General features: G+C 37.1%; 4 protein-coding genes across 5 annotated transcripts in view; 2 read left to right on the forward strand and 2 right to left on the reverse strand.

Moving 5' to 3' along the window:
* LOC111328626 (pre-mRNA splicing factor CWF19L2) overlaps positions 1 to 3,005 on the reverse strand; it is a 13,990-nt gene extending 10,985 nt beyond the window's left edge. Inside the window, exons 1-5 of the mRNA XM_022933099.2 lie at positions 2,871 to 3,005; positions 2,561 to 2,692; positions 1,155 to 1,220; positions 710 to 760; positions 194 to 265 (exon numbers count right to left, since the gene is read on the reverse strand). Of these exons, the coding sequence (XP_022788834.2) occupies positions 194 to 265; positions 710 to 760; positions 1,155 to 1,220; positions 2,561 to 2,692; positions 2,871 to 2,960 (411 nt within the window). The 5' untranslated portion in view covers positions 2,961 to 3,005. The remainder of the gene's footprint in view (positions 1 to 193; positions 266 to 709; positions 761 to 1,154; positions 1,221 to 2,560; positions 2,693 to 2,870) is intronic.
* On the forward strand, positions 2,348 to 10,631 carry LOC111328624 (protection of telomeres protein 1). The gene is made up of 5 exons (XM_022933098.2): positions 2,348 to 2,479; positions 2,918 to 3,215; positions 3,337 to 4,051; positions 4,602 to 5,097; positions 5,460 to 10,631. Exons 2-5 carry the CDS (start codon positions 2,999 to 3,001, stop codon positions 6,336 to 6,338), a joined length of 2,307 nt encoding a protein of 768 aa, XP_022788833.2. The 5' UTR covers positions 2,348 to 2,479; positions 2,918 to 2,998; the 3' UTR covers positions 6,339 to 10,631.
* LOC111328630 (uncharacterized) lies at positions 8,033 to 23,254 on the reverse strand. Of its 2 annotated transcripts, none has more exons than XM_022933107.2 (14): positions 23,130 to 23,254; positions 22,790 to 22,880; positions 21,508 to 21,573; positions 20,292 to 20,452; positions 19,327 to 19,468; positions 18,236 to 18,356; positions 17,354 to 17,763; positions 16,953 to 17,010; positions 16,027 to 16,140; positions 14,420 to 15,483; positions 13,962 to 14,012; positions 13,469 to 13,597; positions 12,585 to 12,948; positions 8,033 to 11,981 (listed from the first exon to the last, which is right to left on the reverse strand). In XM_022933107.2, exons 1-14 carry the CDS (start codon positions 23,156 to 23,158, stop codon positions 11,839 to 11,841), a joined length of 2,943 nt encoding a protein of 980 aa, XP_022788842.2. In that variant the 5' UTR covers positions 23,159 to 23,254; the 3' UTR covers positions 8,033 to 11,838. The 2 variants fall into 2 exon arrangements, with proteins under 2 accessions (XP_022788842.2, XP_022788841.2); XM_022933106.2 differs by having other exon boundaries at positions 17,354 to 17,766; positions 23,130 to 23,253.
* A 49-nt stretch (positions 23,255 to 23,303) lies between these two features.
* Positions 23,304 to 26,045, forward strand: LOC111328612 (cilia- and flagella-associated protein 97). Its single transcript, XM_022933084.2, has 2 exons — positions 23,304 to 23,928; positions 25,608 to 26,045. Exons 1-2 carry the CDS (start codon positions 23,344 to 23,346, stop codon positions 25,896 to 25,898), a joined length of 876 nt encoding a protein of 291 aa, XP_022788819.2. The 5' UTR covers positions 23,304 to 23,343; the 3' UTR covers positions 25,899 to 26,045.
* Positions 26,046 to 26,987: the final 942 nt, after the last annotated feature.

Genomic DNA, 26,987 nt, shown 5'->3' on the forward strand with positions numbered 1-26,987 from the left:
TAGAGCCTCCTCCTTCATTTCTTTCACTTGTTCTGCAATATCTATTCCTTCACTCAACCTTTGACATCTAAATCCAAATAAGGCATTTTATTTTCGTTTTAGATTCCTTCACAGCATCAGTCAAAATTAACTTTTAATGTCCATTAGTTCAGAATTTATTCTAAAATAATCACATCAAATTTACAGTACTAACCTGAACTTCACCTGGTTTTGATGATGTGATGGAGTCAGTTGTTTCTTTTTCAACCCAATCATCCCCTGACTCCTGCAGACAATTAACAATTAATAGACAAGGAAGAGCAAAATGGGGAGGCGTGATGGCCTCATGGTTGGTGCGCTCGACTCCGGATCAAGTGGTCCGGGTTCGAGCCCCGGCCGGGGACATTGTGTTGTGTTCTTAGGCAAGACACTTTACTCTCACAGTGCCTCTCTTCACCCAGGTGTTTAAATGGGTACTGGCAAATTTAATGCTGGGGATAACTCTGCGATGGACTAGCATCCCAACCAGGGGGGAGTAGAAATACTCCTAGTCGCTTCATGCTACGGAAACAGGAGTTAAGCACCAGCCTGATGGGCCACTTGCTCATAAACAGACTTTGAAGAGCAAAACATTGCAATTTGACAATGGTGAGCTGATATGTTATTTGCAGGTGATATGGTTGACTGCCTACTAAGGAAGAATAAAAGAAATGATGTGAAGGACACTTACTGAGGCTGAGGACACATTTTCTTTACTGGTATCTTTCTTCTGCTTCTTGTCCTATAATGAAACAGAACAAGATGTATTTTAACTGGTCACAGAATAGTGAAAAACAAAAAAAAGCACACACACTAACGTTAGCCCTTCTTCACAGCAAATGGAGGTACTGTGGGTTGTGTGTGTGTTTTTATGCAAAAAGTGGAGCTACGCTGTTGGTGGGAACATGGTGACAAGAAAAACAAGAATGAATTAGTAGAATGAAAGGTGTTCGTTGATACCTATGGGATTAATAGTGCTGATTTGAAAGATAAATTTTTGTTCAAGAGTTTTGTGGCTTTCTGAGCTACCTAAATATAAGGAAAGACCGCAGATTGTCATATACTGCTTGGAATGATTAGGTAACCTGCGTTTGGCTAAATGCAGAATAAGAAGCCTGTGCATGATGGGTCCTCACCTTCTTCTCCTTTTTGTCCTTCTTCTGCTTCTTCTCTTTCCTATGTTTCTTTTTCTTTGATTTATCCTTTCAAAAATATAACCATTATGTAGATTATCTAGATCACCCTTAAGAGTACTTGAGCAAAGAAGATTATTTTCATCACTTACTGAGTGTTATAAGACAATAAATAGACTTAATGGACTTGATCCCTCAGCATTTTTCACGTTTGCACACGATTTTCGGCCTTTAAGAGCCAATCGTCATTTTAAACTTAAGTTTGCATCAGCAACCTTAAATAGTTTCAAATATTAATTTTTTATACACATAGTTAATAGTTGGAATAATCTGCCAAAGGAAATCACTGAGGCGGCAAATTTGAATATTTTAAAGAACAGACTGCAAAGTCACCTCGTAAATTTTGCTAAGTTCTTATTTTTCATGTATTATATATATAGTTGTATCTAAATTAATGTCATAATCTATTTTGTTATCAGGAGATAAACTAGAAAGGGATAACCTCTTTTATCTCCTTTTCACTTTTTACTGATTGTGAAAAAACAATTATTATTATTATTATTATTATTATTATTATTACTTCTAAATTGAATAACTTTGCTCTGTGATTGGTAGAGAAAACGTACTCCATCCTCTCAGGTAATCAGAGGTAAAAACTTGCACTAATCCCAACTTGGCCATATGAGTCCTTTGACCCTCTGCTGTGTATGTGCCACCAACCTCACAGAACCCCTACCTATTTTAGGCCATTTTTTGGCCAACTATGGACTCAATCTTAGTCACTTTTAGGCAACTGAAATTTTGGCAATTCAAAGGGTAACAGCATTCCAGAATTTTCTTATCTCCAAAATCCTGAAGATGTGCCATGACCCCATTCTTGTTACTCCTATGAAAATGTAACCCCACTATACTTAATGTAGTTGTGAAAATGCAAACCCACCTACCCTGCGAGCAGAGCCTTTTCTTCTTTTCTTCTTCTTTTTAACCCTCCAAGGGAAAAGGCTCTGCCGACATCCTGTTGTTGCTTTAAAATGCTGAAAGCCCAAAACTCCGGGCTAATCAAGCCGGTTTTGCCTCCAGTCAAACCAGTTTTGGTGCACACTCCTTTGTTTTTCATGTACACAGATGACCAAATCTGCACCCACAATAGTTCAAGGGGGGCTGGAAAAGGATCAGTTTCTAGGCAACCGCCGCGCATGTTCAAACGAGCAACAACAGGATGTCGGCAGAGCCTTTTCGATTCGAGGATGGGTTAAAAAGGCTCTGCTCGCGGGATAGAACCCACCCAGAGGCACGTCCCATTAGGCTTCATTGATACGGATTAAGAGGTGAATGGTGAGATCAAAAACTCTTTAGAGTTTTCTGAAGAAAACGAAAGCAGTTAGCGAGACAACAACTAAGTGCAATACCTTATCATTATGACTGTACGTGTCGTCCTCCACTGTCAAACTATTGCTTAAAGATGGCAACATCCACGAAGTCTCCCCACTCTCAATGCGCTTTTGTTTTTTCCACTGCTCTCTCTCATAGTCGCCTTTTGACTGATGAAAGACAGATTAACTTTTAACATTGGTTCAACCGCTGTTTAACGCACTAGCTATACTGTTAATTTTAAAAGTACTCGTTAATATACACGATAGTTTTGCTGTGTAAGACATTTCTTCGCGACCGATTCAATTTTTTAATCCTTTATATTTATCAACCACCGGAGAGGCTTACCTTTTTGAGGATTTGCTCTCTTACTTTCCGCTTTTCTTCTTTTTTAGCGTCAATTTCCCTCTTTGAAATAAAGTTTATCAAATCCGCCATGTTGAATTTGAGTACGCTGACAAGTCTTCTGACTACTGATGGCTCAAGCTTGTCGTCGAAAGGAGTTCTGGGCAATCTGCTGGTTGGGGTCCAAAATGGCGGGTAGTTTGAACATTTCCCGCGAGCATAAAGAAGATGGAATTGTACAAATTTTAGAAGATGCTTTTACAATAAAGAAAATTGAAAACACCTATCGACAAATAAAAATTAAGGATGTATCCCAAGATATGGATTTTTCTACATGTTTTGTGAAAGGTAAAGATTCCGCTGTGAGTGCAAATTTTGGCTTGCAACTTGACATCCGTACTATTTATATACTCGTGTCTTAGTGCTTTTGTGCGCACTGAACAGCATTTCTTGAACACCTTTTTCACAGGTGTGTTGGTCACAGTGTACCCAAGTCTCCTGACATCCAAAGGCTTGGTGATGAAACTTTCTATCAAAGATGCGAGTTCTGGCCCTGACCCAGTAGAAGGCATCTCAGTCTTCCTGAGGGGAAAATTTGTTGAGAAGTGCAAGATAATGAAGGAAAAAGACGTGCTTATGATTACAGGAGCAAAGGTTGAAAGTTCACCAAGGGATGGTCATCAATTTGAAATCATTGGTGACGAAAAAAGCTGTAAATTTCTTAGAGTATGGGTTGTGCGAAATCCCAATTATATGTACACTGCTACTGGTGGTGTTGTTCAGAGACCTTTGTTTGGTACAACAGACTGTGCAGCAATTGGCAGTGTAAAAAAGACAGGAACTGAACCACCAAGCAAAAGAAGCAGGCTTATCCTACAACCTCAAATTGTTAAATATACAAAGTTGGCAGATATACGGGTTAACACCATTGTTAATGTATTTGGTGTGGTGAAGTTCTTTAAGAGCCCTTTCAAGACCAAAGGATCTGATTTTGTTTGCTCATTGAGCTTAGTTGATTCCTCTCTGGCGTCCCTTGAAGAAAGTTTTAAGTTGGTACTTTTTTCAAAGTCAAAGGAAAGGTTGCCATTCATTAGATCTATTGGAGACATTGTACGTTTTCATAATGTTGCTGTTGGCAATTTCAGAGGAGAGATGCAAGGAAAGTTCTTGCCTACATCAACTTGGTAAGTAATATTTCAAAAACGAGTGCGAGTGTTTCATCAGGATTTCCAAACACGAGAAAACTGATGAAAGCACGAGGCTGTAGGCTGAGTGCTTTTATTGTTTTCAAGTGTTTGAAAACCCTGATGAAACACGAAGCACGAGTTTTTGAAATTGCTTCTCAATCGTGCATCATTAGCCAAGAACAAAAAAAAGATTTTGACTGATTTTGGCATCAGTGGGGTTTGACATTTTATCAAGCTCTAGGGTTTGATATTTCATCAAAGTATAGTGGAAAAGCCTCTGTCCAGTGTTTCATTGGGGTTTCTAAACGGACAACGTGTGGCCAAATTGGCGTATCATGATTGGTTTGTAACTTGATGAATTATTAATGAGTTTGAGAAGCTTATTTTAGGAATACCAGGTCTTAATATCCAGCTGCTCTGAGAAGAGTACAAATGGCATGCAAATCAAGGCTGTTACATAATTACACACAGTCAAGGAATTTTGAAAACTGATTTTTGTGATGGCTGTGAATCTAGTTGACCTTTTATTTCTGTTCATCCTTTTTAGGCTTGTATTTGATGTAAATAGCACAGATAACTATCAACCTCAGGCATCATCATTGAAATCATGCAATTTGACAGAACAAGAAAAAGACGCAATCAAGGAATTACAATTGTGGGCATCACAGAAGGAATCTCTTAGCCAGAAGTTTGTCATTACTAATCTGAAAGACTTGAGTACAAGTCAGACATTTGTAAACCTTCTCTGCCAAGTTGTGTCAAAAAGTTACACTGAAGCAAGCAAGGGTGTCACTTTGACTTTATGGGATGGATCACTCCCTGCCTGTCAATCAACTTCAGTTGAACCTGTCAGTGAACAGGGACAACTTAAGTCAGATGAGCTCATTCGGAAGTCAGCAGACAAATTTGTGGAAGTGTTTCTGTATGACAATCATGTGGAAGGTGAAGTCAGAAAAGTCAGTCCTGGTGATTTGGTTTGCATCAGAAATGTTCATATCAAAGAGCTGGAAGCCGGTGCTGATAAAACAACAGATAAGCCTGAGGTAACATACCTGATTATTTGTTAACATTGTTTTGCTGTTATTTCAAAGCAATTAGATATTAATTTATAGGAAAATTTATTACTGGTCAAGGGAATTCCTATAGTTACGTTGTAGGCAAAAACCAATATCATGAAGTTCACATTTCTCACAAAGTCATGTCCTGCGTACTGCTAGGAGTAGCAATGTTGATACTGTCATGTTTGTAAACAGAATAAGAAAGATGGTAAATTTTGAGCTTGGTAAAGATTAGGAGCAAAAGATTTGCATGTTAATTTGTAAACAAATTGTGTGTAAAAACATAAGTTTGTCTCGTTAAGTTTTGAGCAAAGAAATTAGTTTGTTTTAATTTGTTGTTTTGTTAGTTGGCGCTGTCTCGCCCTCATGTTAGTCTCATTGTACATGGAGGTACGATATGTGGGCGTGGCGTGGAGATTGTGTCAGTGAGCAATCCCATGGTCTCAGTAAGTTCGGTAATGAAGTTGATTGCTAAAGCAGAAGCATCAGCCACTTACCAGCATACAGAACAACAATCAGAAGGCACAGTTGATGTTCATGATGGGTCCAAAACAACTGACAGTTGTGAAATTCAACAAGAAAAGGATAATTTTAACAAACAGAGGGACAGTAAATCTTTGATCACAAATGAAGTAAACCGGGCACTTCAGACATCATGTACAATAACAGAGCACCCCTCTATTCCATTCAGTTCTTTGAAAGAGATCAAGACATGCAAGACTGTTCCGTACAAATTCCGCTGTAGAGTCAAGGCAGTGATGTATTTACCATCAGATGTGAAGTCTTTCACACAGCGATCTTGCCATTCTTGTAAATACTTACCTCAAGGAAGTACTAGTTCTGTTTGTTCTGCCACTGTCAATGATATCACCCCATGCTCTTTGTGTGGTCAGGAGATGACTCTTTCTTATTTGTTTTCGTTTGTTCTTGAGGATGATTCTGGCCTTCTCCATGCAATGGTCTTTGATAAGGATGCAAAAACCTTCTTTCCTGGTCTCCCACTGCCAGAGGAATTTTCAGCTCAGGCATCTCTTCAGGAAACTATCCAGGAATGGATGCTATCCATGACAAATAATCCAAATAACTCCATAGAATGTGTGAACCAAGATCCAAAGGGTGATAAAAGACCATGGTTAGAACTCTGCATATTTTCATATCTCCCTGATGAAGATTGCCAAAAGGTTCAGTATAGAGTATTTGATTCTACATTCGTTCATGACAATTGAAAAAGTACAGGAAAGACCCCTTTTACCAGGCTATGTGACAGTTTTCTAATTAATCTTTCCATAACATTGCTGCAAAAATGCACAGTTTAACTTCGCATCGCATTAGCAGAACAATGGTCTATCCACAGTGGTTTGTTTTGTTGTTGATTTTTTTCCACTAACTTTGTAATTTTTCCTGAATATCTGAATGTAGACAGTAGAGGAACAGAGGTACGAGGGTAAAGTTCTTTATGATAATACCAGTGTTGAAGATTGTAAGCTAGAGTCACACTGATGTAACCTTCAACCTGTTGTGTTTCAAGTTTGCCAAAAATATCTGAAATTTCATTTTAGGCCTTGGATGTTAGCTGTACCCTTGGGCTTACATTTTTCATCATAAAAGCCATTTGTTTCTTGAAACAGACTTTGGCCATAGACAAATATCTTTATGCAAATACATTGCAAAATTGATCTCATTCATCTCTGTGACCCTTTTCCACCCTAACATCAGTATGCATATTCTCCATACTGTCCTATATACATTTCCCTTGGTGGTGACAAGAATTTAACAATCAAGAGCTTCTTCATCTCATTTGTCTCTGTGAACCTTTTACACCCTAACATCAGTTTGCATATTCTCCATACTATCCTATATACATTTCCCTGGTGGTGACAAGGAGAATTTGTTTAACAATCAAGAGCTTCTTCAGTTGATCATCTCCTCTATTCTCATGACCTTCATGTTTGATTAGGGGTGATATTTTAAGGAGAAATTCGATGCCGCTCACTCTTAGGAGTCAAAGAGTTAATAATTAGTTCTTATTAACTGAGCGGGAGGTCTGTATAGGAGAATCTTGACAGAGGTCGCTAGTACAGACCGAATGAAGTGAGTTCTGTACCAGCAACCGAGGTCAAGATTCTCCTATACAGACCAACCAAGCTCGGTTAATAAGATGTTTATTATATGGCTGTGTCTTGTATGCCAATTTTTTATATTCTTTGCACCTTTTTTTCTAGACTGGTCTAGATGGGAAAATCTAGACCGCTTTCAATATTGATTTCAGCCAATCAAATTCCTGAATTTGGTAGTTCTCAGTCCTTGTGAGACACAGCCATATAATAAATATGCGATATTAACCAAGTGTGAGGTCAAGGTGGCTGGATATTGGCCAAGGTTTTTTTTTGCATTTTTATGGACTGAGATGAAGTTGAGGCCCATAAAAATGCGAAAAAAGAATAAGGCTAATATCCAGCCAACTTGGTTAATAAAGGATTTATTATATTGCAAAAAGATTTTGCTTTATTAAGAATGAATTGTTTTCTTCAAGAGCCAGGAAAGAAAGCCAACTGTGTTTGTAGCACAACAAACTCACAAAAGCCATTTCTGTTTTCTTTGTTTTGACTATCTTCGGCCGCTTTTTGTGTTTCCATTGCTGAAATTGTCCAAGAATTATGAACATAGTTCTAATTCTATTTTTCCATGAATGGGATCAATGCAGGCAATCCTGAGCGGGCAAGATAAGCCCATCTTGCTTGTTTGGGTAGCCAATCAGAACACAGAATTTGCTTCATCTTGCCCACAGGTGCTGCACACAATGTAATAATAGCAGATAAAAGGGCTGGTTCATGAGTTGGATATTATTTAACTCCTGCAGCATTACAGAAAGAAAATTTTAGATTGCAAATGAGGTGTAAAGAATATTTTCAATTGGTAATGAACTTTTCTATTCCTTCTCTTTATTCAAATTTATTGCCAAATAGCAACATAACTGAAATATAGTCAGCTAAGATGCATGACTAACTCATGTGTTAGCAGAAATGATAAAAATAAACATAAAGCAGACAGCTACAGACCTTGAGCAAATATTCAAGCCATTGACTCAATTCCAAAAAAATTTACAAGTAAAACATTGTTTCATGGCTCATAAATGGCAAGTACAGAAAAAAGTATCGCCTAATTGGTTTAAAATTACAGGTTCTCCTTCGTTAGTTTATAGTTTAATAAAATGCGCACAGTAGAGTAAAAATATCACAAATTTTCAGATTTGATAAGAGCAATATCTACTTACTGTCATTCACATTTTTACAATATGTTGTAAATTCTTACTCTTTGTTATTCCATTAACAATATACATGAAAAATTTCTCAGTTCTGATTGGTTAAGATGAATGCAGTTTTCAGTTAATTCAGTGCAGAAGAGAATTAATCCAGTGCAGAAGAGAGTCAATTCAGTGCAGAAGAGGGTTAATTGATTGCAAAGAAAGAAACAAACCAGACATTCTGATTGGTCAGAATGATTGGTCAATGTCACTTGCAGGGTTTGAATAAATTATTTTTGCACGTGTTGCGCACGCTTCTCTTCTGCGTAGTTATGAGAAACTAGCTCGTATTTTTTCATGTATATTATTAATAGATAATCACATGATTTTCTCCTGCAATTTGGAATAAATAAGCACTCGTAAATTTTTTCAAAGACCACAAATTGCACTCGCCCTATGGGCTCATGCAATTTTGTTAGTCTTTGAAAAAATTTACTCGAAATCATATGATTACCTATACTAATAACGCTGTCTTGGGTGACTAATTTCATTCATTTTTTCAATCACATTATTTTATAATATGAGACAAAGAGAGAAATGTCTTACTATTTCTCCATCAATAAATATAAATACTAGAAAGTGAATTGTGTAATACCAAGACCCAACAGCCTTACAACAACATAAAAGCAAATTAAGTAACATCATTACATTATTTAGGAAAAGACAAAACTTCTTTTTTTGTGGATACATTTGGGAATACTTTGAGCTACAAGCTGATATGTGAAATAACTGGACATAATTGTAAGACTAGGAAAAGCTGCTTTTCCTTAGTATTAATGAAAAAAAAAAGCCTCTCTCTGTGACCAAATTTCATGAGGGAATTTTAGCCTGCAGTACAAAAAAATTCTTGGCACATGAACTCTCGCAATTTCAGGTACCCAGTGGCAATCTTGGTCATTGAAAATGAGCAACATGGCCTTTGTAGGAAAAGAGGTCTGGGTGAGGGAAAGCAAACTACAATACAACTGGTAAATTTGTTTTTTAAAATTCAACTGCACAAACTTGCTTCATATTCCCACCATGAACACTTACGACTAAAATAAACAAAGCCCTCACAGAGAGAACTTCTCTTTATCAAATATTTAAAACATCAGGTTGAAAATGTTACAAAACAATTGGCTCCAGAGTCAGCTCTGCATTGATAAAATTTGGAAGCACTTGGAAAGTTTGAAGAGCACAAAAGAAGCTAACATTGATCCTAGTTTGTACCACATGCACCAGCAACACTTAACTCATCTTTCATGCTTTCCATACTTTATGCATTCTTCATGTCCCAGTTAGATGAGGAAGCCATTTCCTTGAAACCAACAATTTTTGGCTCTAACTCTGTGTTGCTCATTTCCACTGACCAAGAAAATTGAACATGTGAAATATTTGGCCACCATGTTAGATTGCTAATACAGAGGAAAAGTTGAGAAAAGAAAAGCATTCACCTCTACTGCTCATCAAACAAGGTGGCTCCATTACTGGTGAGCTTACAACACCCACTTGCTCAACCTTGGAAGATTTATCACTGCAGGCTATAGAAGCCTCTCAACCAAATGTTTCCAATAATGGTGTCCAACAACATTTTGATGATCAGATTACTAACATACAGTCGATACCCTAATTAACCTAAAATTTACCACATTTGACACATCACATTCATTAGAACTAGAAACTCCATACCATTAGTAATTAAAAAGTAACATTGCTATGCTTACAATGTAAGGCTGGTTTATACAGTAAAGTTTATTGCAGAAGCTCAGTTACATACAGTAAACCACAGAGATTAAATTGTAAACTTTGTTCTGGAGAATAGAGTCAGGAACACTGCCAGCACAATAGAAAATTGAAGCAAGTTTCCACCACTGCTGACCTAGCTTCATCCTATATCATCTTCCAAATAAAATTTCCAATCATTGTAATATAAATTTCAAAATAAATTTTTTCCTGTGCGTTTTTTTTCCAGAAAATTGATGCCTTAATGAAATCCACTTGTATTAAATCAACAAATTTCACTAGTTTGCTCATCAATTTTGCAATATCAGCCATGCGTAGAATTATTTGAAATAAAAAATGTAAAATCAAGTAAACCCTATAAATTGCTATGTCTTTTTTGTTGACAAGCAAAGAAATCAATCCATTGCTTGGCCATCCAAAACATTCTCTCGCTATCACATAAAAAGGTTAGTTTTTTTTTTCTTTTACTTTAGCTCAGTTTCACAGTGAAAAGCCTTCATTTGATATGTCTGGACCCAGGCCTGTAATACTTGTTCACTTACATGTAAACTTTTTTTTGAGAAAAAAAAAAAACCTTGTATTTTTAATTGCTGTGTTAACCCTCTAACTCCCAGAAGTGATTAACAAGTAACTTCTCCCCCTAATATCCATACAATATCCAGCAAACAGGTAATGAGAATAATCAAACTAAAAAGGTATAAGTTCTCTTGATCTAACACTAAATTCTTACAACTAATTTAAGAAGGAATGTGTTAGAGCTAGTTGGGAGAATTGAAAATCAGATCATGGGAGTTAAAGGGTAAAAGAAGTCCTCTTGCACAACTGAAAAGCTTTCCTGTGATGAATTCATTAATAAAGGAGAAAAGTGAAATGGAAGAGGTTGACCTCAGAAAAACTTTGTCCTCCTTTTCTACCCCTCTCTATTTTTGAAGTTTACCAGTTAGCCTCAACTTAGAGGGTGAATAATGCTATCTACTGGAAAAATTTTTATCCCTTGGATAGTGCAGTACACTAGTGAACACTTGTCCATTGGATAGTGATTTATCCATTAGATAGCATTATTCATCTTTTGAACAATCAGGGACTGGTTTTTTGACTTGGTTTAAACACGAGGATAAAGGCCATTGTTCTTGCAAAGGGCTAGGGCTCAAAAGGGCCATTCAAAATTCACTAAATTGTTTGCCTACTTCTATCAAGTCTCATAATTACAATATAAAGTTAATATTTTTTTAGCAATTTTACCTCGGAGGTGGTTTTATAAACTTAATGAAATCTTGCAACTGCCATAAGCCCAGGTTAAAATAAAATCCACATCTCCTTTTCCTAATAAGATTTTCTAATTTTAAGCTTCACCTACTCACCCCTTACTACTGGATAAATATTTCACATTACCATTAAAAACAAAGGTGACTCCTCAAAATACAGGTAGTATGCACATCAACTACATTAACCAGATCTTCTAAAGCGAGAAAATGTTATTTTATTTTACTAAATATTAATTAAATTTTCATATTAGAGATTATTTCTACACCCCAGTTGTTTGAACAGTGGAAAATGTTACTCACAGAATACATTGCCAGCCAGAAAAGATACTACAAAGCTATCCACTACAGGGAACTGCATCCCCCGGATGACATTATCCACTTCAAACTAACAGTCCTTGAGGCCCAATAAGTGCTTTGCAAGATTTCATGGTCTGACTACCCTTTGTCTTTGAATTTCTGTTGTCTGGGTGGAATATAGTAATTTTGTGTAGCTCTATTTGGCCGTCTTGGTTTGGAATAACCACTTGAATTTGGACTTGACCTTCCTCTGCCTGCCTCTGGAATGCTGTTGTACACATCTAGGGAAAATGATGAGAAAGTCAATGTTGGCCTTGCGAACAGGTGATGAATATATAGAACTCTTTGTCACAAAGACCAGTATAACATAACCAAATTAAAGCACATGCTTTGATTGGTCAATTCAGTGTCTACCATTTGCCCATGGGTGTATGCTGCTGATGTTAGCAAATGTAATCACCACTTTTCATGCACTTGTTTTTTTTCTGGTCATGAAAGATTTTGGTGTTAGCTAAAAGGGAACTCTTGCTACAAGGTATCAATGTTATGAAACAAATGGTAAACATCACAGCGTACACTATTGAGTTATGGATGCACTTGGGAAGTTTGTTAAGCACTCAAGAAGCTAGAGTTGCTCTCGGCTATTGCCTCACACGACTCTAATGCTTCTTTTGTGCTTAGCAATCTCCCAGTTACATCCACAACTCAATAGTGTACTCTGTGGTGTTTACCATTTGAACCAGTCAGAAACAGTAATGGTGTGATATCTTAAGTTACCATTCTCATCTTAACCTTTAGAGCCATAGAATTTCTCCTTGTCATTTGGGAATCACACATTTAAGTCATGAGAATAAAAGAAAGAAGCAAATAACAACCATTCTGACCTTGTCCTTGTGTGTCCTTTACACCCCTGACAAAATGTACCCCAGTTGCTGTAGCTACACCATAACCTGCCTGAGCAGGTGCCCCTGTGGTTGACTGCGGCACAGCCCCATAATGCACTATTGGCTGGAAAGCTGCTTGTCTAATGTCTTGGTACTGGACCTGAGCTGGCTGCCATTGTACCTGAGCAGGGACAGGGGTAGAATGGACAATGGTGGGTCGGGTCCCAGCATGGAAAGGGGGCTGACCTGTCACCGGGATCATTACCTGGGGTCTGGTCACTATGCCAACTGGTGCCCCCTGTGTGTAGTATGGCACTGTGGCCACGGCACTTGCTGGTGGAGGCTGTGTGTTACTACTTTCTCCCTGAAAAAGAAAAAATCAGAAATACAATACTGACACTAGAATTTTAATTATAAAAACAACATATACTTATGAGATGTTTGTGCAATTTGCAAAGTTCATTTGACATATCTTTTCAATTAAAAGTTAATCTGGTTGTCTAGACATCAAGCAAATTTTACTTAAGGATTAAAAAGTAAGTCAATTTGTGTGTTTTGGTTCAGTTTTTTGGTTTTCTTATAGGGAACAAATAATCATTAAACTTGTTTTTTTTTTCTTTTTTTTTTTGGCCACATCACTTTGTGGAAATCCCTTCCATTAACAAAAGTCAACATGAAAGAGGATTGGATTTTGAGAATACCCTGAAAACATGAGGCAAGTTACAGTGCAAGTACTGTATTTATTAGTATAATTATTTCAAGTAGTGATTAAAATATGACTTCTTAGAGTATCAATATATAATCTATCGATCATCAAACAGCAAGAAGGCATAGTTCACTTAAAGTGACAATCAATCAGATGGTTTTTTTTTTTTTTTACCTACCCAGGCAATTATTGGAAAAGGCCTTAGAGATGAGAGAGGTACAACATCACAACTATTGTGAAAATCCAAGAAAGAAACCATACAACTGACACCATCACCCATCAGTTCCTCCATCTTGGCACTGTAATACTGAAAATATTAAATGATTAGTATATTCATGGGTCACAGGACATTCAGGCTTAATTATAAAAGTAAGAGAATTCTGTGCTTCCACCTTACTTGCATCTGCTTAAAGAAAATGTTAATTTTTTTCCTTTTTTTTTTTTTTTTTTTAATGTAAATTTTCAATTTGTTAATTGAAATTATCACTTCATCCTAGCCACACCCTTGGGTTATGGTAGTCCATTTAGTATGGGGTAGCAAGGCACATACTCTGGGATGAGTGCTACTGAATGTCTGGTATACTCATGTATGAGATAATTTATCACATAAAAATGCAATGATGAGTAACATGAACATAATAACATGACAAGCCTTGAGTTTCTGACAGTACCTGTCCATCTCTCCACGGAGCCAAACAGTGGTCACCCTTCTTCCAACCCACCTGAAAAAAGGGGAAAAAAGAAAAAAAATTCAATATTTCAAAAGAATTAGCCCAGATGCTCTTTGATAAAAAGAAATGAACAGTATTGTTATTCTCTAAGAGCAGGCTTGATGGCAACACTCCAAGCTAAAACGGTTTTGTTGGCCATGGCAGCAAGAAAAATTCTGGTGACTTAATTTGGAGCTAAAGTTTCCAATTTGTTTGGCAATCATGTCTTAAGCTTCATTGTTGATATTACTAAATGTTTAGTGAGATATCTTTTTTCATGCAATACTATCAATGCTCCATTGTTTTCTTCTATAACAAATAGCAGATAATAACCTCTGTCATGATAATAATTAGTTTGAATTCAAGGCAAGGGGTGTTTAAACAAGAAAAGATCAATGCACTCCACAAATTGCCATTACCTGTTGCGCTGGCATTTGTGTAGCTACTGGCTGCTGCGGCATGGCTGGCTGAGGTGCCATCGCCTGGTGGGTCATCTGAGGTGGCCGCAACTGGTACACAGGATATGCCTGAACTGGGGGCTGTGCCTGTTGAGTATACTGGTATTCCTGTGGTACACCAATCTCAGCCTGTTCCCTTCCACCCTGCTCCACAAACTGTTGAGGTTGATTGACAACAAACTGAGCCTGTGCCCGCTGTGACTCCATTGCCATGGTAACAAACTCAATGTGCTGCTGTTGCTGTTGTTGTACATTAGGAGGGGTGAAATTTGGGGGTCTCAGCTGCTCAGATCCTTGGCGATAGTTTTTTTGCCACTTGCCTTGTGCAGCATATGGCTGACTGGTGTATGAACCACCCTGCTGGTCACGAAACTGAACTGTTTGTTGATGGTGGCTTGGAGAGTCCTCGACAAATTCAGGGTTAACAGTTGCTGCACTAAACCTTACAATGGCATCATCTTCCTGTGCAACAGAAGGTGGGCTGCCTGCAGCAGCATACTCAACTTCAATACCATCACTATTCACATCTGTCTCTTGTTTATGACCGTGCTGTTGATAATGTTGATGATGATGATGATGATGCTGTTGTTGTTGCTGTCTTTGCTGTTGTTGTTGCTGCTGTTTCCTTTGCAGTCGAGGTGGTAAACTTTGGTTGTATGGCCTGGAATCATGATCATGCCTTCTAGAGCCTTTTCCTTTTGCCTGCCCAGGATTCTGCTGTTGCTTGTAGTAAGGTTCCCGTTGTTGTCTGGACTGTTGTCTTCCATCTCTGCTCTGGGGTGATGATTCTTGTTTTGACTTCTCGATCTCTCTGGGGGTAGTATGGTCACGCTGTACATCAGTTTGCTCTTTGCTTGCAGGAGGAACATTCTCCACTTTTTCAGCTCTTGAATCTTGCTTTTGTTGCTTAGGCTTTTCTGTATCATTTTCTTGTTGGGGTGGTGGTCTTGGGGGAGGTCTCTCCTGGTGAACTTCATTTGTTTTTTTGTTTTCATTATATTTTTGTAGCCTTGGATTTGTGGAATCTGTGAGCGAGAATCCAAATTAAAATATTAGGAAAGACGAAACCCCAAATTGCTTCAGAAAGATAACTCATACTTCATCTACCAGCATTCTTTGCCAATACAGTGACCTGACCAAAAGCTTGCACCAGCCATTCAGTCTTTGAGTAAACCACAAATTTATTGTTTTAACATAGCAATAATTACAATTTTATTTTGAGCTTATGTAGCATAACAGAGGGAAATTATTAATCAAAATTACTTAAAATTTACAAAGTTAAAACCAATCATAGCATGAATCTCAGAAAACAGTGAGCAGCTATCAAAAAGTTTAATTTTCTGGAACATTATTTTTTTCAAGAGAAACAAACCCAATCAAGAAAGAGAAACTTAAATGTACACAGAATGCAAGTTAGTGGAGGTTTTACAGTTTGCTCACACATTACAGGTGTTTCACAGTTTTGTGAGTTTGACAGGAAATCTGGACCATTAAGATTTTAACAGTCATCAATCAGGTTGACAGAAAGTAGTAATCTTTAGCATATAGTACAATGTGAAAATCCAAACCTTTAACATTTGGCAATTTTGTTGAGAGGAAGTCCCACAATTCTGGCTCAGAGGGTTGCCTGACTCTGTAGTCTTCTACATCATCAGTGCCTTCACCTTCCTGCCTTCCCCTGCCTTTGAACAAATGGTGATGAATTTATAATGATAATGATTAATTTATACAGGACATTCTTCATATGAATATGCCATAATGTGCTTTACTGACAGTACTTCTTGGGGGACTCAAGCCAGACTGCATTGAGCAGTTAACAACTTTTGGAAAGGGAATTTGTTGGGAATTTTTTGAAAACAAGGCCAGACCACATCAGCAGGAACTAAGTTCGCAACTCTTTACGAGAAGAGCATTTAATTTAGTTCTTTAACATCCCTCACTGACCAGTACAAAGATGCAGGAGATGGGGCCTGTGCATTTTGGTCCTAATCTGAGAAGACTTGAATGTCTATATCCATTTACAGATTTCATAGCCAAGGCAGTACATTCTCCTCAGTTATTTTAAGACCCTGAGTGTTGGTCTGGTCTGGGGCTTGAACCCTCAACCTCTCACATGGCAGTCTGGCACTCTACCATGCAAGCTAACCAGGTGGTAGGGTAAAAAAACCTCATCTATCACTACTAGAAGACAACAACAACTTCCCTACATAGGGCTACCAACCAACAGAATCAACAAGTCATTGTGATAGTAAAAGCTTCAACAACCCCTTCCTAGCCACTTCATCTGCAACTCAGCCAAAAGTTAAGAAGAGTTGAGAACTTTTTTTCAGTTTGTGACAATAAAACACCCATACAACCTTAAAGAGATAATTCATCGCTCATCTTCCTTTCCTCCCTTTTATATCTGTTTGTATCTCCGTGTGTTTGTTTACTTTGTAAGTTGCATCCTACTTGGTGAGACTTATCTCTTGGTGTCTGAGAAAAAACTTCTTACCTGCTGGCTCTCGTTTTCCTCCACGGCCTCGTGGTCTTGTGCCACCTCTGTTTGTATCCTGCATTAGAAACAAAATATTTAATAAATAGAACTAAAACCTTACATTAATTAAAATAAAATCACAGCAACTCAGTCAACCATCTGTCAGATTCAAAACTACTTTCTTTGAAACAACAACCAGAATGACCTGAAAAAAATCTCCTAAGATTCCAAACTTTTTTTTTTAATCAAACTCCTTTGTACATTGTACAAGTATTTTTGTCCAAAAGAGGGGTATCTCTAACTTCCCATAACTTAGTACTCAGCCTTATCACCAATTCTAATGTTGGGTAAGCAAGAAGAATGATTCTTGACAAACATCTGGTAATTTTCAAACAGGTCTACACAATCCTTTGACTTGCCTGTGGTCTTAGAGGCTGCCCTCTTGCAACTGTTCTTTCCATCCTCTCACTACGATCCATTCTGTTGTTTTGTCTGTCATCACTTCCTTGATTTCCTTCTCTGGCTCTCTCATTATTGTGTGATTCTGAATTATGAGATCTCATATCTCTGTCTTTAGGATTACTTGAACTTGTTTTACCTTCAGATGCATATTTTTCATTTGTTTTTTCAGTGTTTGGCCTTTTGTTTTCTGCTCGATCATCCCTGGAGTTGTGTGCAAATTTTTTTGCTGAACCTTCCCTTTGCTCTTGATTGACAGGCTTGTTATGTTGTCCAGGTTCTGATGTTTTGGATCTTGGTGGTGGACCAGACCCATCCTTGATTTGTGAACTTCTTGATTTCTCGTTGCTATTTTGTACCACACCATTTACTGCTACAACAAAAAAAAGCTAATCTTTACAACTCAAACTGTAATAACTTAAACATTTGTTCAATTCCTTTGGAATTTCAAGTAATGGAGAGTCATACAACACGTCCATAAAACATAGCATGATGCTAATTTGCCCTTTATCTCCCAGGATCTGGTTGTTAATTCTCCCCTCAAGCTGCCCAGTATTTCCCCGTTAATTAGCAATAAGAATTTTGTGTTAGATCAAAACAAAAACCTTCTTCTTGATGAATTTGAGTATTCTCATTACCTGTTTGCTGAATAATGTATGGATATTATAGGGAGAAGTTACATATTGATCACTCAGGGATTTAAGGGGTTAAACAAAATGATAACCTCTGATTGTAAAAAGACAGTTGTTCATGCATAACAATTCCCTAGGCTAAATCACTCATAATCTTTACACACCCTGTGGTCCTTGGGAGTTTCAGTGTGATCTGTAACTATAACCAACCTTTGGTGTTCTCTGCTGATCTTCCTCTGTTCTCACTTCCTGGTTGGGTTCCTTGATCAAAGGGGACAAATGGAGGAGGCCCATCTCCACTTACAGTCATGCGAGAGTGCTTAGCCAAGGTCTGAAAGAGGAAAGAGTGACAAGAGTTCTTCAAAAACTGATTCACTGGGCTGTTTCATGGGAGCTACAAAGCACAAGAAATGTGTAAGACACATGAATAAATCTTTACTTTACTTTACATGTATCCTTTTTTGTCATTTGGCTCTGTGCTTTATTCTCTAAATGCTCCCATGGAATACAGTGTGTATACCCTACTTCCTGAATTCCAGTGACTAAAAGCAAATATTGATTAATTTGAATATGTCAACAAAGTTGAAATGGTAAATTGGCCACCATTATGATTATAAAAGCTGACGTTTCGAGCATTAGCCCTTCATTGGAGCAAATGGGCTAACGAAGGGCTAACGACTAACGAATAACGAAGGGCTAATGAAGGGCTCCGACGAAGGGCTAACGCTTGAAACATCAGCTTTTATAATCATAACGGTGGCCAATTTACCATTTCAACTTTGTTGATATATTCAAATTATTTCGTTACCCCCACCGACGCAGCCCCAAACAGAAACTATCAGCCTTTATTCAAAAATATTGATTAAGCACAGTAGGAAAAGGAGAATCATCATGGCAATTTATGCCATTTTATAAATAGTTGTGTTATTTGAAGATGCAACTTTGGTGTATATTTTTCTGGAAATGGTTGGTTTTTTTTCCCCATGTTAGCATGTGCAGCCAGCAAAGGACCTATCATTTAGTCAAACATTTATAAAATTCCCAAGAACATCACACTCTGCTGTTCTTCTGCTTGTTTACACCAGTCTCCTGTAACTGTTGGATATCACTCTTTTAAAAGTTTTCAACTTAAGATCAAAGAATCTTTACATTTTAAATTGAGGCAACCCACATTAAATCAACTCATTTTGAGAATGTTTATTTCATATGGGAAATACCATTTCATCAGTATGTTATTACTTGCTTGGCCTGAAGTCTAGCTCTTTTTCAAAATTAACCATGTACACAGCTAAAGTTCTAACCTTATTTAGCTCCCACTTTTCCTTCAGTTTTTCCACCTCTCCTCCTAAGACCCTTGTGTTGTTAGCATTCAACATCAGAAAGCTCTCCTGGACAGTAATGGTGCCTGATAAGCACACCTTGGTCCCAGGGGGAACTGATAAGCTGTTTGGACAAAAGACAGAAATTATAATCACGTCAAACAATCTCATTTGCAAACAAATTGAAAATCAATAACTAATAATATTAATAATAATATATTGATAATAATGGTTAAATGAAAGAGTTTTTTCTTGGTGGCTCTTCACCAACTAATGATTATTTTCTGGTAATACTAACATAACATGTTTCATACCTAGACAGCAAAGTAAAAAAAAAAAGAGAAAAAAAATTATATTGATTTCTAGCGAAGTAAGATGTCTTGTTGGAAAAATAAAATTTCCCAAATAGCCTTGGTAAAAGAGCCATAAGAAATTATTTTTCTCACATGATTTGGTAAGCTACTAACTAAAAACTATTTACAGCAATGCACTGAAAAGGACGATCATTAATCATTGGTTTTAAACTAACTGGGATCTGGCACAATGTCTCAACGAGACTGGAATGATATATTCTAGAACATTTTTGTCATGTGGGTCACACCTTCAAACATAAAACTTTCCGACAAAGCTGCTATCAGTGAGAAAAATTTCACTTTTCACAGAATGAAATATGTAACTACTTCCAAGGCTTTTGCTGGTCATAGCCCTTAACCCTAAATCTTCGATAATCTGTTTAAATCATCTACTCTCCCTTCATGCAGCCATACATTTCCCTGCAAATAAGCAGGGAGGATTTCATGGTTTCTAAAGGTAACATCCCCTAAGTGATTAGCTTATCTATTGTACTGATATTGTATTGATACTGTCCTGATATTGTAAGAAGAAGGTACATGACCATGTTTAAAACTTCTTCTAGCTTCAATTACGAAACAACTCTCTGCGTGTACCTGAAGTCAGGAATGGATGCAATTTCTAATCCATAACAAGTCAAATGGCCATCTGTTAGCTGAACCTTCAATAATCTTGGTGAATGGTTTGATTCTTCATTAGTTTTTGGAGCAGAGACATTTCTTAGTTTTTGTACTTGCAGGACCATAGGTCCATTGACCTGTTGAAAATTCAAACAAAGTCTTACCCAATCCTTATAAAGTAGAGATGTAGACACCAAACCTTCCACCTGACTGCTTAGCAATCCTGTAAATTTGGTGTTGTATTAACCTTATAACACCAAGATCTGAGTGTAAATTCTCCCCTGTTTCTGCTAAACATTTTCTTGTAAATTAATTACAAGAATTTGGTATTGGATAAAGACAGTAACTTATACCTGAAAAGTTTGAGTATTCTTATTACCTGTTTGTTGGATAACATATAGTTATAATGAGGAGAAGTTAAATTTTAATCAACTCTGGGAGTTAAGGGGTCTAGAAATAATCTAATCAATAATTTTCCAAACTCTTCACACCCTGTTATTAGCATGCATATTCTCCACACTATTCTCAACAAGGAGAAAGTGTTTTAAGTCAAGAGCTCCTTCTGATCATTGTCTTTGTTCTAGTGAACTTATGATTGATTCACCAGTGCTAATAAAAAGAGAAATTAGATGCTACATGTAGTCACTCAGAGTTGAACCCTTTAACTCCCAGAAGTGATTAACTTGTAACTTCTCCCTAAAATATCCATACATTATCCAGTCAATGAGTAGTGAGAATACTCAAACTTATCAGTTAGAAGTTTTTACCTTGACTGAACACCAAATTCTCATAACCAGTTTATAAGGGAATGTGTAGCAGTTAGAGGGGAGAATTAACAATCAGATCTTGGGAGTTACAGGGTTAAGGGTTTATTCTCATTTTCCTAATTGGCAGTTTATCAAAGTCGAGGGGAGAATTCATATGCTGATCACTTCTACAAGTTAAAGTTATAAGCCCATGCCTACTGTATTTCTCCCTACTTGATAGGAAGAATTGAATCTGAGCCACAAGTAGAAAGCAAATGCTATTGACATTGCTCAGCCTTTGGCCCCCAAAACCAGTGGTGATGTGACCAAACAGAGCAAAGAGTTGACCAAAAGCTCCCCAAAATTACAGGCTCCTCATCTGTAGCTTTTAATTAATGCTTCAATCTGAAACTATTTTGGTTTATGTTATTGTAAAATAAACTTACTGATTGCACTTTTCCTCTGTTAATGTCATCAGGAAGATGTTTCACTCCATATTGTTTCAAGTCCAGCTAAAGTGGAAAAATAAACTGATTGATTAATGTAAAGAATGGCAGATTTGTTATTTAATTGGCAGAATCTTTTCACTCTAAAATCTTAATATCAATTCTCTGCAAAATGTGCAATACTTTTCTTATGACTTAAGCTCTGAGAATTTGAATTTTGATCAAACCATATCCCTCCTTGATGCTTTTCCTGTTTTCTCATTACCTACCTGCTTGAAAATCTAATAACATTGTTGGGAGAAATTCCATTTGGGTCACTCATGGGAGTCAAAAGATGATATAGTACCTTGTTGACTCTCTAATTAAAACCAAATCAACATCTTACTAATTCATACCACCAAGTAGAAGAAAAAGACCACAGTGATGAAATTGATAACAAAATATAACACAAAATAGTGTAGTCAGAGATTTTATCAAGCATGGAGTTGAGAATTAAATATTTTTCATTCCAGGAGGCAAGTTTCTCCACTGTATTGGGTGAAGCTTTTAGCAAATCTAGAATAATTTCATATTTAATTTCATAAATATGGACACCCTACATGCAAACAAGATATCATTACAGCTGTACTTCAATGAAGGCAGTTACATCCAATGTTCAGGTAGAGATGTATGAGAGAATTGAATGTTTTCATATGTACAAGACAAAGAAAGTAAATAATTATTGATATTCCAAACTAACATGGAAACAATTCAGTGGAATACATGATGTTCTAGATTTGTGGATACTACGTACATTAGTGATTTAAGTTATTACAAATTATTCGAGACCAAAGGATGGTAACTTTAGAATCATTGTACAAGTAAGAAATTCTAACATCCATTCACTGCACTTTTCTCCATGGGCATCGATTGGCCATATTCGAGAAAAATTAAAACCAAAGATTTAAAGCGCGGCTTTCACAGTTGTGCGTGGTGAAAAAAACAATCTAGGCAAAAATGAGATACGCTTCATCAGAAAATCAATTGAAACAAACCAAAATATTTAGTTGGATGTCCCGTCACAAGCCGATTCATGAGAGCATTAAACTTTAAAATGTTCATATTTAATGAGCAGTGGCTAAAATCCTCTGTGACAAGTAAACTCCGTCTAGCACCATTAAAACACTGCATTAATACAGCAAGGAGGCAGCCAGTTTTAAGAGCAATCTTATAACGAAGCAATAACAAGATCAGTAGCTTCATCTATATTTCCGTCGACGTATTTTGGGCTTCCAATACTCACATTACGGGCTGCCTTTAAGAGTTCCTGGAAAGATGGCTTCTCTTTGTTACAAACCCTTTCACACTCTGCAATCCCTTCGGAGGAGAGAAACCTGGAAGGCGAAATAATCGTTTCATCGAAAGAAACAACAACAGCTTTCAAGACGATCTGCGCAGCAGATCTGGTTGTGTTGAGCGTGAGGCGCACACGAAAAAACCGCAACTTCTCTATTTTCTCGCTTAAATGAGCATAAAAAAAAACAAGCGCACAAGGCAAAAAGCTAAGCGCAAAGCTGCGTGTTTGCGAGCAAAAATAGATATGGCAGGATAATGGATATTCAACAATTTAACATAAGGCCCACCATCCATATTCTTTCAACTTTGCCTCCATGCCACGACGAAATTCTTCCACAAGAAGGCTGTTAGTCAGAAACCGCTGTACGAATGTAGTGCGACCGCTTTCCCAGATCCTGCCCCCCGAGAGAAGTCTGGGCTCCAGAAAAACTCTGCCCTTTGTTGGCAGTTACTATGGAAACTTGACGTATCGTTACCAAAGAAGACGGTTCGAAAAGGAACATGGCGTCCACGAAGCCTCATCGTAGGAGATCTACGGGGAGCGAATGTCGTGATAAAACCGACGACCGTCTCAGAAAGGAGCATTTTTTGCTTCCTAATTCTGATCAGATAGATTTGAATCTCCTTCTTCAAGCCGTTCTCGATATAAACGAGAAATTGAATGAAAAACCAACCGAGAGATCAAAATTAGAGGAAAGCCGCGGAGGTCCGACTTCGAAAAATGATCTGGAAAGTATTCAAAAGGACAGAGACTTCGACGACACTGCTTCAAGACATTCCTCGGTGTCCTCAGTGTCAAGACATTCCTCGGTGTCCTCAGCGTCTAGATCGAGGCCAAAGAGTGCTGTACAACTCAACGAATCCCGCCGCCCTCGGCCTCCAGATCGTAAAAACATGTCTTTTAGCAATACCACAGTGGATGCTATTGATCGAGAAAATCAGAGACTTTTAAAAGAAATTACAAGAACTAGAGGTAGACCGAAGTCTGCTCAACCAAGGAAACTCGTTTCAGAACCGTTACGGGTACAAACCTCGTCTGAGGTCAACAGATACAGGTTCCAAAGAAAAGTTGATATGGAAAATCAGGTTAGTTGGACAAGGAGTGTTTGTAGTATTGGTTCATTGATGTTATCACACTTGACAAATCTTACAAGTTAAAAAAAGAGTAAAACGAAACTCTGAACAGACAAAATTTACACACTTAATTTATTGTTTGTACTTCACTTTTCTCGATTACTCTCTTCTTTCCTCTAGCCAAATAGTTCTTTTATGATATTTGACAACGATAATGTTTGAAAACTAGATGCTTTACGTGATGAATTAATTATGCAAGACTGACGCATGTTTCACCACTCGTTGTGTACACAAAAATACGCCTAGATATCTCATTCTACCACTAAATTAAAACCTGTAGAATGTTAGATGGACGAGTTATTTCTCTGCCTTGCTCAGTTTTTTATGAAAACTGCAATTGTCAGAGTTAAGAATTTTTCGCAATGTAAACGATTCACTAGAAGCATAAACAACGAACAACGAAATATGGATTGCCTCTGTTGATTTGTTTGCTTTTTCATTCTGATGAACACTTTTAAATAATGGTTGGCAACGGTCTGTACTGGCTTTTGTTCCATCAAAACGACATGTGTGCCAACTTCCTTGGAAAAATCACAATTCTTAAAGATACTGAATAAATATCCCATTCACCAAACATAAAGTTTATGAAATCCTTATGAAAAAAAAAACTTTTGATAATTTTTTCTGTACAAGGGGAAAATCAAGAAAATTCTAAATGACAAGTGAATGATGGTTGAATATTTTAACATTTTTCTTTTGATTGTGAATCACCATGATGATGATCTATTACATTAGTGCCCCCTTTGAATCACCATCTCTCTAATTGGCCAAAACATAAAAAAAAATAAGTACTCCACCTGCATAAGAAATTATTAATGAAAATTAATTATTATTAAGTGGGTTCCCCCCCTTGCTCAAATATTTGAACTATGTTGGAATAAGCACTAAAGGCATTAGTTCAAGGTGTTGCATGACTTTTGATCAAAGGGGAGAGACTGGAACATAGCAGTCCACTGACAACTTTTAGAGCAGGGAAGGTGCTTCCAAGTCTAAGGTCTTTGAATTTCAGGTTTTGAGAGTTTGGTGCTCCTTGATGGGGAGTTAAACCTTAATATGAAGGCCTCACAGGAATATGTAGCATCAAAGGATGTGAATTTCAGGTCTTATATCAGTCATGAATTTCATTTCAACATTTTTCTCAGAGGTCTGCTTAAAATCCAGAACATTTTTACTCAAAGCCAGTAAAATTTATCCACTTTGGACTTTGTTTAACTTAATAACCTATCAATGTTGATTTGAAAATATGATTAAGTAAACTCTGAATCTTAAACTACCTCAGTTCATGTTAACCTTTTTAACTCCCAAGAACTGATTGTTAATTCTCTCCTCTAGAGGCTACACATTTGTTTCTGAATGAGTTATAAGAAGTTTGTGGCAGATCAAGATGACAACTTAAATGTGATAAATATTTTATTCTCTTGACCTGTTTGATGGCAACCTTGTTCCTAGGATCTCTCATCTTCCCGCTCCCCAGAGAGAGACCCTGGGAATGAGGTTGGTTTGATGGATAATATATGGATATTACAGGGAGAAGTTACTTGTGAATCACCTCTGGGAGTTACAGGGTTGAATCATTTTCATACTTACCCAGTTTTGAATGTGTTTTGTTTTGTTTTGTTTTTTTTTTTCAGAAATTACTTGAAAGGCTTCAGACAGTCAAACCAACACGGACATTATCACGGGACTCATTATTCAAAGATCATATTAAGCAGAAACAATATTCAAAAACAGCCTCAAGAAGCCGACCAAGCAGTGCAAAAAGCACAACAGGAAGTGTTTCCCACCTGTCACGTTCTTCCAGTGAGTCCAGTTTAATGATTGGTGATTCTGTAAGTGTAGCGAGCTCAAGGATTTCTAGTAATTCACATCGATCTGCGCAGAGAAGAGCCATGTCTAAACCTGTATGGGAATCTGGATGGTGATATTCAATATTTACCTGTGCTGCATTTAAACTGAATCATGTGATCCGTTTTGAAACCCTTTCTAAAAAGTTTTGTGGTATCTTGAATTTCAGATCTAAATATATGTAAGAAGGGAAATATAAGCTACATGTTTATTCATTTTTCAGAGCTTATGAGTGATTATTATTTGATGTTGTCAAGAAAAGCCTTGCTAAGAGCAGTTAAAAGTTAATTTCTTTCCCTAAAGGGCCAGAATTTGTCATGTAACCATAAACTCGATGACCAGCCATTACTTAGTGGGCAGTTTTTTAATTATATCATCACACACAATAAGGGAATGGTTAAAAACTTTGAACTGTTTGAATTAAATTGACCTGCATGTGTTATCATGTTACATCATGTTAAGGAACTATTTGTACTTGGAATCTAAATTATGAATGACACAAAAATTCACCTTACTTAGCTTGACATATTCTTTGTAAGTTTCTTACCCTTTCAAGTCAGCAGAAGCTGGGTAGGGTAAAAAATTTTGAAGTTGATTATAGCAAAGCCTGTAAGTTGACAAATTTGTAGTTGTTTGTTAAGAATATACAAGTGAGTTGATAATATAACAATGTTGGAAGAAATGGCTTGAGTCCTCTCACAAGTGCATATGAAGTGCTTTCACTAATCATGTATTTGACAGTGAATTCTTGTCACCAAACTCCTGTCTTTTTTCCTTTGTCCTTTTCCTTACTTTTGGTCAAACATTTTGACTCTAAAAGACAAACCTCTCTTGTGTTTCAAAAATGAAAATCTTAGACTTGAAGAGAAGAGAATAATATACACCATCAGAACAATCCCCTTTCCATTTGAACAATTAGGCTCAAACCTTTTGAAGTCATTTGTTGATTCTGAAGGGTTTGGCAAGATATACTTGCCCATTATGGGTTATGTGAAATAAGGAATAGAAAAGAACTTGCAGTTAATGGGAATTGGGCTGCTTTTCAAGCAGTTTTTGATTGATAAACCTTTATCAGAGACTGGTTTATTACACTTGTTACTCCTAAAGGATGCCAACTTGAGTTAAAGGATGGCTTTTCACTTGTTGTTTAGAGAAAGGTGAAAATA

The sequence above is a fragment of the Stylophora pistillata genome, chromosome 9 (assembly GCF_964205215.1).
Source record: "Stylophora pistillata chromosome 9, jaStyPist1.2, whole genome shotgun sequence".
In the NCBI taxonomy this organism is placed as follows: Eukaryota; Metazoa; Cnidaria; class Anthozoa; order Scleractinia; family Pocilloporidae; genus Stylophora; species Stylophora pistillata.